Here is a 16,765-nt window from a genome sequence, read left to right on the forward strand (position 1 = left end):
AATAGTTGGAAATCCAAGATTTGAATCTTGGTCTGGCCCGGCCTATAGCATTTTACCACCCAGAACATGTATCATTGTTGATTTCCTTTTGTTTAGGCCAAACAAACAATATTTGGTGTTTCTGGTGTTAACCCTACCTTCGCCCTCCGACTACCCTATTTTTTATGCCTACCCTAAACTTTTTAAGACAATTTTTAAAGAAGCACTGTTAAAGTCAAGATCACTCTCCTATATAAACCATATAAAATTATTTGTTAAAAAATAATGTTACCTACATTGTACATTTTGTACCTACCTACCCTAAATATTTTCCAACATGTGACAGGACACATAATTTTTTTTTCTGGCCTTATAAGTAATTCATCTTGATTTTTGTTTGTTAACCCTTTCACCACTGTAGACCATAATGGATTCATCCATATCAATGTATGGTAGAGTCTACTACAGTTACCTAGGGGTGAAAGGGTTAACTTTATCTTGATTAGTTTTTGGACAGTTCCACAAAGTATGGTTTTCTTTTCAGAAAATATTTATTTTAGAAGATTTAATCATTTCCAATTCTTAGCTACAGTTTTTAACCCTTTCACCCATAGGTAACTTTAGTAGACTCTTCCATGCGTTTATGGGGATTAGTCCATTACGGTCTATGGTGGTGAAACAGTTAACAGTAGTTTGGGGATCCTGGACATGTAATCTATACAATGTTGTGACATCGCCTTTAAATCGTTTATGAATTGATTTACCAGGCCTTAGAAAATTATCTCACAGGTCCCTAAGTGTGGAATTCTTTCAGTAAGGAGTTGTATTTTACAGTACGGTAGCTTACAGCCTTAAGTGTTGGATTACGGAAGAAATAAAACATTGTATCATAATGTAAATCATGTCTTGTGCTTAATCAAGCTTAAGGAATCACACTTCCTCATTCGTTAAACACACTTGGTTAACCAAGTGCAAAAGTACATTTCATAAAGTGTGCAACATATTTCCATTCAACCAAATTCACATGATACATGCATGGTATTGAGCAGCTTGAATATATGTTAATGAGCAGTGATTTATTGTCTAGTTTTACAGTTTAATTATATTAATACAGGCTGTACATGTTACAGCTGGATACCAAGTAATGTTCACCACAGTTTAATATTTCTCTTTCTGGCCCTCCGTAATGAGGGCGAATTTCTATTTCATTACAGTGAACATTTGTAAGCAACATTATTTACACAATAAGAAAATGTGAGGGGCAAATTGCATATTGGGTGAAAACGGATTTTATTGTCAAAGGGCGAAAAATTTAACATGGCGAATATTTCCTGTTATACTGTAAAAAGGAGGCATGGTAGTCTAGTGGTAGGACGCCAGGCTCGTGACTGAAGGGTTGCGTGTTCAAGTCGAGGCACGGCACTGTGTTGTATCTTTGAGCAAGATACTTTACTCTGCTTGTTCCAGTCTACTCAGCTGTAAATGAGTATGTGGTTGGGCAGTGCTAGAATTGTTGAATGCTAGCTGTTAGCGCCGAAATGGCAGCACCGGCTGTATATGCTCCTCAGGGAGTTGAGAAAGGAATTGGCTGGTTGCAAAGGCCCTATAACCACGGATAATAATTTGTGAACCGCTTGGAGACGACCTACGAACTAGGTTGTGATAAAGCGGTATATAAGAACCTCGAATTATTATTATTATTATTATAAAAAAACTTAAGTCATGATAGATTAGAACAGGTTGTGCAGTTTCAACTCTTGTAACATGTACAGTGTAAATGTTTAACAGAAGGATGTTACAACATTCCGGTATGGCTGGAGGTTTGGATATCAAATATTTCACCCGGACCTGCTTCACGGAATTTCAGCCATGATCAGTAGACATTATAAATCTCTGCTTTAAAAGTGTACCAAGTACAGTATGTCACACCAGGATCTTCAGGCCAGACAAAACAACATGTGTGTTTTCTGTAACATGTTAGAAACATTTAGGGTAGGAAGGTAGGTATAGGTAACAAGTTTCATTTTTAAAGATAATTTTATGTGGTCTACCGTAAAATTAAAATTAGGGTGGGTAGGGTTACCTGAAACATTTAAGATTTTTTTTGTTTGGCCTCTGGTTTGGAATGGGCAGAAGCTTATACAATTCCAATACCTCCTGAAAAAGGGGAGGGTTGCTTATAAGTGAAGGGGTGCTAATTACAGCAAATATGGTATTTACAGCAACGGTGGAGATCAATTTTTTCTTTAGGAACCAACGTCACAAGAGACGTACTAGTTGTATTTGATTTGATCTCAGTTACTATTTTTTGGGATGTTGACTTAGAAATTGGTCTCGAAACTGACAACCCTTCTCTGAAACCAACAATAGTTTGCATTGACACTCAATGCCGATTCCTGTTTTTAATCATTGGCGAAAAATGTTCTATAAAATATATTGACATAGTGGCAGTGAATGGCTGGCATTTCAACAAAGTATCGACTCTTTTAGCCAGGTACGATGTGAAAAGCAGAAGCTAAATATATATTGATATAATGAGATCGGTTGATTGTAAATTTCATGATTGGTATATATATCTGCTCAGCTGTCAGGATCCATAAAACAAGCCCTAGGGGGACGAAGATAGTCTGATTGTTATTGGAAAGCTAACTGAAGTCAGATAATACTTTGCGATACTGGGACAATACATAATCTGACTTGGTATTGATCGAAGGTAGGGAAACTTATAATGAACCCAGGAGTAATATACATAATGCATGTATAGCTAAAAGGTAAATTCTGCTTGATGGATTTACAATTTATTGTACATGCATTGGGCCAGTACATTGAGTTTGATCATATTATATAACCAGCAAGATTCTCTTTGACCTCGACATACAGAGACCTCAGTGACCTTGACATCATCGCATGGTAATGTTAACATCTTAGTGACCTTGACCTCCACATCTATTATTAGTCCAATGAAGTTATTGTGATTATGCTGAGAAATATCCACAACACAGTTTGTGCACTAAACCATACATGTCATAATTTCAAAGTATATAGCTTTTGATATATATACAAAATGTATATATAAATCATAATGTTTGAAAAATCTTCTCCATAATATTTATCAATCAATAAAAATGTATGGTATGTATTTTAATTAAGAATCAATGTCCCACTGAAGGCAAAAATCTAGAGAATTACACCAGTCTTTTCATGAAGTTACCTCCCCTTAATATTTATTTAGTCTATGTAGTTGTAGTGGGAACCGGGTAGGTCCAGGGTTCGAACCCCAGTCTGACCCCATGCATATTTATATACTCTTTGAACATCGCTGTTGATATTTTTAAATTTCACCTTTATGGTTTTTTTCATGAAGTTTGAACTGCAGTCAGGTTTTGGTATGGGCATTCGAAAAAACAAACGAGGCAAAAAAACTAATTGGTGATGTCAGAATGGTTTATAAATAACAACCTTTGGTGCTTCTTTTATAATTTTAAAAATATTTTTTCTTCCTTTGATATAACCACAGCTGGGTGTTATTCTTTGACTAAATTTTGAATGAGGCCATCCTAAAAAATTGGAAGGTAAGAAGAATTTTTTTATCACATACCTGTTGAATCTTGTTATAGTTATTATACAAGCAATTTTCAGACCATGAAATACAACGTTCTGTATTGCATATGTGCTATACGGAATCTTGTATTTACCAACTAGCCGGAACTACTTTTAATGGGAATCTCCCAGTATTTGCAAGTTTATAAAATCTTTGTATCGATCTCTACCAAATACAGAAGGTATGGGATAAAAGCAAGACCACAAACTTGTGTTTTTCTAACGAATCAGAAAGCACTCATTTATTGCGCAGACGAGTATATTCATGAGTACGCTGTGTGCATGGTCTTGCATATTTATGATATTTTTATATTAATCACCAAGATTTTTTTTTAACAGTTATAAAAAGTAGTTTGTGTAGCTAGGTGCTTCTTTTACTGAGTCAGTCAGGATGCTGCCAATTTAACAATTTTTTAATGATGGTCTGGGTGAATTCAAATTAAGGATCCCTGTCCCACTGAACTGTAGATTTTTGTATAAACAGAAATACCTCCCCTTAATTTCCTTTTGGAAATAACTGTAGCACAGTTGGGTCAGGACACTAGGTAGCTCAGTCAGTAAGAGCAATATTATAGCAATCTGAAGTCCAGGGTTCAAATCCCTGAACCATATTTATGAACTTGTTCTAATGCTCAAGCATGCATATGGATTTTGTGCAAATTTCTTGTTCCCGCTATATACACTAATGAGAAAATCTTATTTTATCAATGATTTGGGGAAAAATTTAAGAGGCTTAAAGCAGATCTCTGTTTTCAATATTTATATTTGACTTTTTGATTTGTTTAACAAGATTTAATTAGTGAGTTACAAGAAAGTTGGTTTAATTTTACCACAGAATCATAATGCTTGAGCACGTTTTCATGAATACAGGACTGGGTCTTGCCCTGTTGAACTTTGACCCTATGATTTTCTTTTGTTTATTTCTTACTTGTTATTTTTCCATTACTTCATAATCATCATTTTTCCATTAAATGGACGCAAGATATATTTTCTTTTCAGAAATGATAATAAACACTATAGTCTATATAGTCATGCCGGAAAAATCTGTTACCAGGGTTAAAGACTAACTTTTTTTGCTTGGTCGTCCACAGAACTAGTTGAAAAGATTATTTACTAGTCCTTTGTCTAAGTATCTAGTCCAAGATTGCCTGATAACTAAGTAAACACTGCCATCTACAGCACGAAACATCTTAAGTAGGGGACAGTCCCCGGGAATTAAGATATATAACTATGATAAAAAATGGTGAAGTTTTAGGAAAATTTTGACAATTATCAAGCAATATATCTTATTTTAAGCAGTTTTCTAAATTTTAAAAAAGAGAATTCTTATTTTATAATCATATTTTTCACAAGTCCAAAGGACCAGTTCGGTAAGGTGATTCACTAGTCCTTAACTCATTCACCCCTGAAATTTCACGATGAATTATTCCAACCTTTGGAATTGGAAGAGTTCAAATGTGTCTTCAGGGGTGAATGAGTTAATGAAATCTACTAGTCCAGGACTAGCGGACTAGTGTTAGTGTCCACCCCTGGTTAACAGTGCATAGTTAGGACAAAAAAAATATATGCCTGTTTATGGTTCCCAACCAACCCTAGCTTTTTACCCCCGACCCAAAAAAGAAATTGGAAATTTACAAGCAGATTTTCAAATTTTAGAAGGTTCCTTGCCTTTCAAAATGGCCTCCAGCTCTGTGTTGGCGCTAAATGTCAGCATATGGAGCACAATTTGCCTCCAAATGAACCTTGTTTATGTAATTCTTTGTTTTGCGTACAATAGTAGGGTCATAATCACATGACCACATGGTACACACAAAAATACAAAAAAAATTTTTTTTGGCCCTATACAGTTTTTGACAACAGTATGGAAATCCCTTTAGTAAAGGTTTTGTGATTCGTTTACGATACTCCATTAATAAATGCTTCATGAACTGTCTGGCTTGTTGTTGAACATTTATACAGTTCAGTGCTTTGGGCTACTTTTATAAAATTTTATATGGTGTTATAAAATGTTGCATATTTTAAGTATTGATTAGGTTATTACCGAACCCTTTCACCACTGTAGACCATAATGAACCCATCCAGATCTATTAACGGTAGAGTCTATTAAAACTATGAAGGGTTGAAAGGGATAATGTACTTTAAATGTATTTTTTTTTTTTTAATTTCCACTTAAATGTGCATGATCATGACTGTTTCCATGTGACTTTTAAAAGATACATATTTACCGTAATATCATTAGGCTTTTAAAATTATTCCATACTTATTTGAACAATGGGGCGTTTCATGTTCAAACTACAAATATTATAGCTAACGTTACAAAGAACTATACTACGTATGACTCTCATAGACTAATAAACTTCTTTGAAAGTACTTAGTTTTGTTCTCTCGTAACAAAGCAACATCTGTGTTAAATTGGCATTCTGTTTTTAACCTCTGACCTTTAAATAAACACAGCATATATATATATACAATGCAAGACTTTAACAGTACATATGTTATTGTTTAAAACTAGCCCCCCTCACCCTCACCCACAGAAAAAAAATAGGATAGGCTATCAAATTAAACACATTTAACAATTAAGGTAAAGTTGACTGCCACCATAACTATTATTGTCCAAACAAATTTTTCAGTATTATATTCAAGATTGAATTATTTATTTTTAGTTAAAATTAAACTGAAAAAGGATGAATTTAAAGTTTTAATCAATTTCTTTTAATATGTAACTGCAAGAACAACCATACACACACTATCAAGTTGAATATCCCCCACAACCTATTTTCTAATTTACTTTTAATAAACTAGAACAGGTCAAAATGTCATGGACCAAATCATTCTCAAATTTTGTGGCTTAAGGAAATGAATTCAAATAATGATTTAATGAGGTGTAAACAGGTAATATTTTATGAAGGATTGGTGCTAATAAACTAAGAAATCTTTCTATTCTAAGAGCGTGTTAATTAGGGTACCGGTACACATCTGGATTTGAATTCAAACAGAGGCTCTAGACTTCATGGCCGACAGATTGTGCTGGGAATCGGTCCAAGATTCAAGATTGATAATTGGAACTTCAACATGAACGTGACAAAATGATAAAAATATCAAAATGTACAGGTCTTTTTTTGTAGTCATTATCTTCAAACTTAAAGCGTTACACCCTCAATATCATATATTTATTAAATAATTTTCTGACCAATTATAAAGAAAAGAGACAGTATAGTACTTCCTGTCCTTTCAAACTTTCAAAGAGCAAATCTAACATCAACGCCCATGCATGCATATAGATTTAGATTATTCAGTACCATGATTCACTTCAATATTTATTAAATCAAGGAATTTCTCCGAGATCGATCTCAGGTATGCAGGACTTATGATATCAAGTTGTATCACCTGCAAAGTGGTGCAATAAAGTACCGGTACTTTGATTTTGTCAGGACAAAATTTCTATAGATTTGAAACCTGTGCCGAACCCTCAGGTTTAATTTTGAAGGTGATTTATAGTATGTAACGCTATCTATTACATACCTGGTGAATATATTTATGATGTATTGCCTATTTACACAATAAAATAATCTGAAGGACATGTACCCGTGTATGTACGACATATCTTTGGTATAGCATGCATTGTTTTGTTCTCAAATTAAAGATGTCCTTCGAATGTAGTAATGGCAATTAAATATAATAAGCAGACACTGACCGGTAGCTTACTTAAAATGGCTGGTAGATCATGATCATGACCTGCAATGACCAGTGGGCTATACCTTTGGAAGATTACTTTTTTTTCCAGGCAGTGATACCTAAGGCCAAAAAAAAAAGATGTCTCTTTAGGGTTCCCGACCGACCCTAGCTTTTTACCCCCGACCCAAAACTTTTTTTACACCCGCTGATTTTTGAATTTTAGAAGGTTCCTTGCCTTTCAAAATGGCTTCCAGCTCCGTGTTGGCGCTAAATGTCATCATATGGAGCACAATAGTAGGGTCATAATCACATGACCAAAAATTAAAAAAAAAAAAAAAAAAAGTCCGACCTACATGTACCTACCCTAGTTTTTTGGCCCATGCAACCCTAAACAGACTATATATTTTTTTTGGCCTAATGTATTGAATATTGATTTTCGTAGAATTTTATTTTCAAAGTGTTGGTGAGTCCCATCATTACTTATTCTAAAGATATAGGCCGATATAATGGAAGACGGAATGGGCCACAGTGAAATACTGTTATGTCGTAATAACGACTTACAATCTCATAATAACGACACACTTATGTCGTAATAACAAAATAGCATTGTCGTAATAACAAGTAAACAACATAGCTATGTCGTAATATACAAGAATAATGGCCTCAAATCGAGATAGATGTTGTTGCCATGCGAATCCCATAAATTGAAGTAAAGTTCCCTTGTAATAAATTTTATTAGATAATAAATAAAAAAATAAAAAGGCTATTTATAACTAACCTAAATAAATGAAATTTAGCAGAAGTACCATTTTATAACTGTCTGTGATGTTATAAATCATAAAAATGCACCAGATATGTTATAAATATTGAAACTGAAAAGTGTTTTAACGTTTATAACATGTCTAGCTATTTAATTAGAACATGAAATTAACTTGTAATAAATTATATCAGATAATAAACTAAAATAAAAAAGGCTAAGTAACCTAAATAAATGAAATTTAACAGAAGTACTATTTTATAACTGTCTGTGATGTTATAAATCATAAAAATGCACCAGATATGTTATAAATATTGAAACTGAAAAGTGTTTTAACGATTATAACATGCCTAGAGCTATTTTATTAGAACATGAAATGTTACAAAAGGACATTTCATATAAAGTTTTTGTTTCCAGAAGGTCACCATGCCATTGGTTTTATAACATGGTCATTTTACTGTGATTTTTCTGCATGTCCATAGCCACCCTCATCTTGTTTTGAGGCTGGTATGTACATCTCCACAGCTTGTTAAAGAGAAATAAATTAAGCTCCACATGACCTAGGAATATAAATGAACTTTACACATTACGTCATTTCATAACATTCCGTTAAGTCACAAAAGAGACCGGCATATTGCAAGTCGGGTGAACTATTTTTTGTGCAGACATCAGCCTCATTGCCTTATTTTTTACTACATTGATTCCTCAATATGAACCATTTGAACAGTTAATGTACAAGTTCAGTATTTTCAAATCATACATATGTGTGAATTCTAATTTCCAATAAAGGTCAATGAGTATCACGTATCAATATATATATGGGTTGGAATTTTTTGTGACTATATAGCATCTATCTTGTAGATAACCTGGGTTTCCTCTGGCCCTGACACCAGAGTGATCAGACTAAGACGTTTTGACAAATATCTATAGATACACCAGACTCTGTCAAAATGTCTAAGTCTGGTGTCAGGGCCAGAGGAAACTCGGACTAGCTTGTTGAACCTCAAGATTCTTGTAAAGCAGAGTTTCATTTTGTACCTCACTTTTTTTTCTTTTTTTCTGGCAATTTTGTTAAAGATTAATTAGGTTTTGCCTTAAAAGCGTCAGCTGTATGGAATTTCCCTTTAGCTCAGCGGTAGATTATCGGCTGGAGAGCCAATGGTCATGGGTTCAAGGCCCAGCGACGGCACTATCTTATATATATCACTATTCCTTGTCCTACTAGGCTACTACAATTTAGGTACCCGAGTTTATGACGTCACACAGAGCCCTGAGGGTGCGTCATTACGATGTGACATGGGTTTACCTTATTAGTTATTTATTTAATTTGATCTTCAGAAGTGTTTTTATAATGGAAATATAGGACAAATGTAAACAATCAGGGTCCGTGTGAGCCAGTTTAAATATAGCCAGACTAATGTCCATATTGTCATAATGACACGATTGTCAATACACAACCTTTTATATAGTACATGTACATTTAAGCATCCTTACAAAGAGCTTAATGTGTGTATATAACAGCCTTGGAGCTGACCATGTACCACTGTACTATCCTTTCTCAAGTTCTTCTTTTATACCTTTCCTTCAAGCAAAAGTGATCAAATAATAAATGAAATTCAAATGTGATAAATGGAACATATGCCACTATTACCGCATTAGATATTATTATTGTTCTTATTTAGTGAAATTTAAATATGTTTTATTTGATGCTTCCTGTCTAATTGTTACTTTTACAGCATGAACATATCTTGTTAAATTAATGAAACCTTGTTTTATGTATGTTTCATGTCGATGGTTAAAGCTCACTTTACGAGCTTGTTTTTATCTTTGTAATCATATCGACGTTAAATAAAATTTACTTGACTTGACTTGGGCTAGCTTGTTGAACCTCAAGATTCTTGTAAAGCAGAGTTTCATTTTGTACCTCACTTTATTTTATTTTCTGGCAATTTAGGTACCTGAGTTTAATTATAGCGTGACGCGGAGACCTTAGGGCGCGTCATTAGCTTATTATTTCGGACAAATGTAAACAATCAGGATCCGATTGATTGATTGATTGATAGGTTTTACGTCCGCTTCATTACCGCGTATTTCGGTTATCCAGCAGACGAATAATCAGGATCCGTGTGAGCCAGTTTAAATATAACCAGACTAATATCTATATTGCCATAATGACACGATCGTGAATACACATTGTATATAACATGTATATTCCTTCACTCAGCTGACATCGCCAGACAGTTTTGGGATAGGGTACCAATCGACTAATTCAACAATAAAAACAATGGTGGTTTGAAAGCTTACCTCAAGAGTTGTAAGAGTTCCATCTACTCGTTTTCCTGTCACGTGTCCAGGTACAATCAAAATAAAAGCAAAACACAACGATAATATCCACATCCCGTCCATGATTTAGCTGGGGTCAAAACTGGGACTTCTTACTTTTCGGAACCTCTTTCTATTTATCCATTGAAATATTCAAATCTGAAACCTCGGGGTATCGAAAGGTTCCGGTGAACGAGCACCTGCATTGTGTTGCTAAGGGTGACGAGTATAAACAAGTCGTGATTTAGGTTTAAAAACCTGTTTACTGTGTTGTTTACGTGCTTGGTGTGGATTGCAAGTTTATGTTATGATTAAAATAACAAAGAAGTAATTGAGAAAATATTATTCATGTCTTTGGTTGATCGTTTAAAGATCACACTGGCTAGCGTTATGATTGGTAATAAGTTAGCATAGACCTAAATTAACTTAATTTACTTTACGTCTCTGGTAATAGTCTGTGACACGCCCTTGGTCCACTGCACATCCCTGCGGTGACGTAGCATCAGTGTATTGACATTGGTTTTATGTATTTTCTTTTTGCTGATTTTACATTTACGGAGTTCGTTTATTTGAAAAATATATATAGTTACCATATTAATTAATTTCATTGAAGCATTCGGATTTTTTTTTTAAAGTTTCATTTATGGAGTAAATTTAAAGTTATATTAATTATGTAATTTGCCATCTAACATATTACATATCTATATTATGAATTGATGTAATATTCTGACTAACATATACATTATTTTGTTTATAAATACTAAACTTTTTTTTTTGTCTATCATATGAAAACCGCATCTTATTTTTTATTATACACTGAACACGGTTTCTGGGTAGATCTATGCAATACTTTTTTTTATATATATTCCAACATATTTTAAATTCAATTTTCTGCACCTCCTGTCCAATGAAATCCTTACTGGGTATCTTCCTTTAATGCTATTTGTCTATGCTAAATTCGATTTTTGTGTATGCAATTATTACTTTTGTAATACATCTCCCAACGGGTAATTTAAAATATGTTATTGGTTACCTTGCAATATATATAATACATTTATAATCCCGTGCACGACCAGTAGTTATATCTTAAAATTTCGAATGTTGTGGTAGGAGCTGTGAATATTCTAGGCCGGGTGATTTGGGTGCCGTATGTCGTGAGGTTCGAAACCCAGACCACAGGCACCTGAGAATTTGTTGCAGCTAGATTTTGGACCTAAACTAAGGTTTATATTTTAATGACATTTCGTATTTGCGCTTACGTCGTAGGTGAAAACAAAATGAAAGTGAAATTTTGTAGACCAACTTATCGCATGATCTTGGAATTTAAATATTTACATTTACTACGTCACGGTAACTTGGCGAACATTTTTAGATTGCAGTTGGGGCTTATGTAAAATCAATAAGTTGTTTATGTAAATACAAAATACGTCTAGGTTTTAAACCATCGTTATATTTTCCTAGAAATGTGAACATGTGCTGAGCTGTGGCGATTGTATTGCGGTTTTATCACTGTTGCGGTGTTACATGAAGAGATCTGGTTTTGTAAGCCACCAATCACAGTTTTTTAAATCTATTAAATTACACATTTTAATGCAGTTTTAACATAACTTAATACAGCTTCATTTTAATATCATAATGATTTGTATGAATCTTTTTATTTCTATACGATTATGTGTGAGTTTTTATGCTAGAAAAAAAATCTATTTTGTTGTAAAATTGTCTCCCTTGTTGTAATACTCTTCCTCATAGACATTTCCATTGCAATATATAACATGATTTATTACAACGGTAAACTTCCTCTGATGTTGCAGATATATCTCATCCCTAGTGTACGCGCATTGGGCGTGCGTCTCTGCAATAAAGATACCCTCTTTAGGATAACAGGTTTGAGTTTGGTTTAGTTAGGTTTAACGTCATATTAACCCCTGGGATATGTCATAGCAAAATTGAAGGCTCGGTGTGCGCCACCTTGTTGATGAGACAAGAAGACTAGTTCGATCCTTTGATGTACATCAAAAAAAACTCGTGGTCACGTCACGGTAAAAAATGGCAGGCTTTGAAGTCGGGCGTCTCTCCTTTGTAATCTTCAAAGGACAGGTTTCAGCCAAGCGATTGGTTAGTGGTTTTTTATACATGAGATCAATTAAACAGCTTTCTTCGTGCCTTCAATTTTGCTATGACTTATTCAAGGGGTGTAGAGAGCGAAAGTGAGCGTAACCCCTGGATATCGAGGATGATAGAAAGCATGTTTCACGAGGAGGTGAAACAATGAATCGTGTTTTACTTCAACTATGATGGAAACGAGGTCACTTAAAAAAAACACTTCTCCAAATTAAATGCTCGATTGCTAGAACTATGCTTTGACATGGGATGATACAAACAAGATAGCCATGACAATAACAGTACCACAGAAATATTCAAGAAGGCCACAATCAAAATCAAAGAATTGAAAAAAGCGTAATCAGAACATTCCATTGTAAAACAAGAACATCACTAAAATTACTTAAATGTCTAAAACAAACAAACTCAAAAGTGGTATGCAATTTTTTTTATTCTACGTTTACATTTTGAGATATACAGGTTAAGACTTCGACAAACAGTTTGACCTTTGAACTTAATGAGAATTTTACCTTTGACACGCGGTTCCCGAACTGATATGCAACAAAATGCCTTGCCATTTGACCTATTTCTACCTATTTCTATGACAATCCATTGTATTGCAATCAGCGAGAACGATTTGATGTAATAGTCCGGAGGACGAATTTGACTAGACTGGCCTACGTTTCTAAATTATTGAGTTTTTAAGAAAACAACTTCAACTCTAAACAATTTGATCACTTGGATGTATTATTCTAGAGACTGGTCAAATGTGGATACGGTTTGCAATTTGATTCCGGGGCTAGGCTGCCTGTGAAACCACAAACTAAGTAGGACAATTATAGCCAACCCCCAGGAGCCAATCTCCACGCAGAGTTACGGTCGTTGCACTATGATTGAAAAGGAACGACAACTCTGGGTAGAGATTTCCCAGAAGCATCAATGGTCCTGACCATCACAGGCTGGTCAGCATCTTATCCTGATTATCAAGGGAGTAATCTCAAAATTCTAGCTTTTTCAACTTCCAGTTGGTGAAAAAATAAAACATCCTTTCCTACAAAGTAGTTTTTGGCAACCCCTTCCTAGGTCGGTTTCTGAATAATTAAATCTTCTTAATGATTTGGTACTAGTTTCATATGGCAAACCATTTGGGTGTTTACCCATTTAAAAACAGATATCTGTAGTCATTCCTAAGTAAACTAGGGGAAGATATGCTATAGTAGTAAAATGCAGCCGAGAAATTCTTCATAAAGGTAGCCAGTCTAGAATTTGACCTTTGACCTCAATGTGACCTTGACCTGGGGCGAAGGGACCAAATAGTGGTACGTTACACATTGCCTTGCTGTCCTACATATATCAATACAATATCATTGGGCTACCTTCAGCAAGTCCAAAGTTATGGCACCGGACGGACTGACGCACAAAGCGGCGACTATAAATTATGCTGGTCGACTCTTTTTCAGAAAGCAAAATTTGTTTCTGATTTGTATACGTATCAGAGTATATGCCTGTCAGGTCCAAATAGTACAACCAGTAGAATGTTTGTTGATATTTCGATGAAAAGTGCATGGTGTACCCAGTTTGACAAATGACCAGTTTCCTACTCAAACCTGTATATATATATATAGTATCAGTCGACGACAGTAGCAGTTCATGAACGGTGCCGCTCGCCAAACCAAATCGAGTTATCCCCCTTCGCACGTACATTTCTTGGCCTTTATTTTTGGATTTTAGACTGATTAAAAAGTTAATCAAATTTTACAAAACAAAGGTGGCAAGATTTTCCAGGAGACTGTAAGTACTCTCGTGAGAACAAACTGTGCCCTGTTTCTGGCCGAATTGTTTTTTGTTTTCATATGAAGCTGAATTTACAGATGAGCTTATCAGGACTGGAAACAAAAACCTTGTCAAGTACATGTACTTCAATTTAACAATAAGATATATCGATGCTGTACTGGGCCTGAATTACAAGACATTCATAGACCACATCGATCGTATATACCGTCCAGCGCTTGAAATCAAGAACCACAGAATCTTCTACTTCAGCCTTTTTCCTCAATCTTTCTTTACGTCATGACCACAAGGGACAGCTTTCTATTACGTATACGATAAGCGGGACGATTTTTATTTTCCGATCGTTAACTTTCCCTTTTTTGATAATAACATCCTTTTCCCTACATACGGTGTTTATATGTCACATTTTATTCTGTTGTCAAGTTTTCCCTTCGAATATCATGACTTCCGTGATAGATGTGGACTGCTGTCGGACACACTTACAACACAAGGTTTCCAAAGATACAGGTTGACGAAGATTATGGGCAAGGTTTACGGTTGCAATCTGGATATCGCAGGGGAATATGCCTTTTCTTTGTGTGGTATGAAGGTCGATGTTGTATATTATGCTCATAAGAGTTCATTGTCGTTTCGTCGTCACTACCCTGAATCAACATGTGCGGATGTGACACTATTAGGATTTGACTTAGATTTACATGGCGGGTATCTTTGATGGACCAGAAAATGTCTACCCATCCGGATCACCCCATCCTCGATACTCATGGGGTACCGCTTAATTTCTTTCGCTCTCTGCACTCCTGGAATATGTCATAGCAAAATCGAAGGCTCAGTGTGCGCAACCTTGTGGATGAGACAGGAAGAGACTAGTAGTTCGACCCTTTGATGTACATCAAAAGAATCTCGCGGTCGCGTAACGGTAAACATTGACTGACTTTGAAGTTGGGTGTCGCTCCTCGAAGGACAGGTATCAGCCTAGCGATTGGTCAATTTGGTTTTACCTGAGACCAATCAAACAGCTATCTTCGTGTCTTCAATTTTGCTATGACATATTCCAGGGGTGCAGAGAGCGAAAGTGAGCGTAACCCCGGGAGTATCGAGGATGGGGTCACCAGGTCTTATTAGCCTTGTATGTTTTCAAGGGTATCCATGTAAATATTTCGTTTGTTCATATTTTGGCTTGATTTTGAGTTCAAATTATGGTATTGTTGACTCTTTTCTTGTTTTCATTTTCACTAACCAGAAATCGGGCGGAGTCAGCTTCCAGATTCGGTAGGGTAGCGGGAACCGTCGGCACTTTCCGTAAACGATAATTTTCTCGTTTACGGAAAGGGCCGACGGTTCCAGATTGGGCGACTCCCTCCACGAGATCATAAATGATTAGATTCAGGATGTACTTAAAAAGACATCTGAATCGGCATGAAACGTGTCCGGAGGTAACGAAGCATAACTGTAAATTACAAAAATATATTTCATATGTAATGTGTCTCATAACAAAAAAATTGTTGAACTTTCTGTAGGTTAACACGGGTATTTATTAACCGTTGGAAGCTAATGTTTTCCTGGGCACCCACCTTCTGGGAATATCGTATTTCACTGGTCAACAAGTTTTCATGTTGATCTTAATCAATCAAGAATACTATAATCTATACAAAAGCGTACAATATCTGGTATGAGGATCACGTCATTTTACCTTGACGTCACGTGTCGGAAACGTGTACTGCCATATTATGGTTGTTTTGGACAGGAAAGAAATTATCCGATTTGCTAGAGTCCATTTAACTGCGCCACTGTTGGTTGGAAAATCTAAAATGCACATTTCAACGTCTTGCCGTGAAGATACACATGGTGGCTTTTTGTATAATCACGTCTAAAACGATGACGCGTGCAATTTTTTTTTTACCAACCAACAATAGTCCCGCACTTAAAGTGTTACAGCCCCCGCAGTTAAAGTTGTACAACAGTCTCACAGCAATGATAGGCTATTACTGCTTTCAAAACACGGTCACGTATTTAATTAAATGTTTGCTTGGTATATACTGACCCCAAAAGAAACGTTGCATTATTTAAAGTATGGAATGTTCATATTACATTACATTTGAAATACGAAGACGTTAATGCTTTATAATATTGTGCGCGGGATATCGGCTTGAGGTTGGTCAAGTAAACGTCGACAAAATTCAGTCAAGCGTAGTAATGTGCTCGATGTACGCGCAGAAGGCTTTGCACGTGTTCTGTGTATGCAAAGTGTGTAAAGGGTTCGTTTTTCTTTCTATAGGTTCAAAAATTTAGTCTGTACTAGGAAAACATCATTGTTTTGGTGTCCAAGCTAAATCAGGTCGGCCGCCGGTTTGGTGTGGCCAAAATGACTATATACAGGCTCTGGAGCAGGTTTACAACCACAAAATCGACGGCCGACCGTCCAAGGTCGGGTAGGCCTAACACTACGTCACTTAGACAGGACAGGTATATCTTCTTTCGTCATATTTGTATTAGGACAGTAATGGCGACAAGTACTGCTTCCACCATCCCGAATCAACGTCG

General features: G+C 35.5%; 1 protein-coding gene across 1 annotated transcript in view; it reads right to left on the bottom strand.

Annotated features, from left to right (window-relative positions):
• The window catches only part of LOC110445907 (transmembrane protein 145-like), a 33,118-nt gene extending 22,667 nt beyond the window's left edge, over window positions 1-10,451 (bottom strand). The window contains exon 1 of the mRNA XM_021490769.1: window positions 10,316-10,451. Within this exon, the coding sequence (XP_021346444.1) occupies window positions 10,316-10,417 (102 nt within the window). The 5' untranslated portion in view covers window positions 10,418-10,451. The remainder of the gene's footprint in view (window positions 1-10,315) is intronic.
• Window positions 10,452-16,765: the final 6,314 nt, after the last annotated feature.

This window comes from Mizuhopecten yessoensis, unplaced genomic scaffold, assembly GCF_002113885.1.
Source record: "Mizuhopecten yessoensis strain PY_sf001 unplaced genomic scaffold, ASM211388v2 scaffold2411, whole genome shotgun sequence".
In the NCBI taxonomy this organism is placed as follows: domain Eukaryota; kingdom Metazoa; phylum Mollusca; class Bivalvia; order Pectinida; family Pectinidae; genus Mizuhopecten; species Mizuhopecten yessoensis.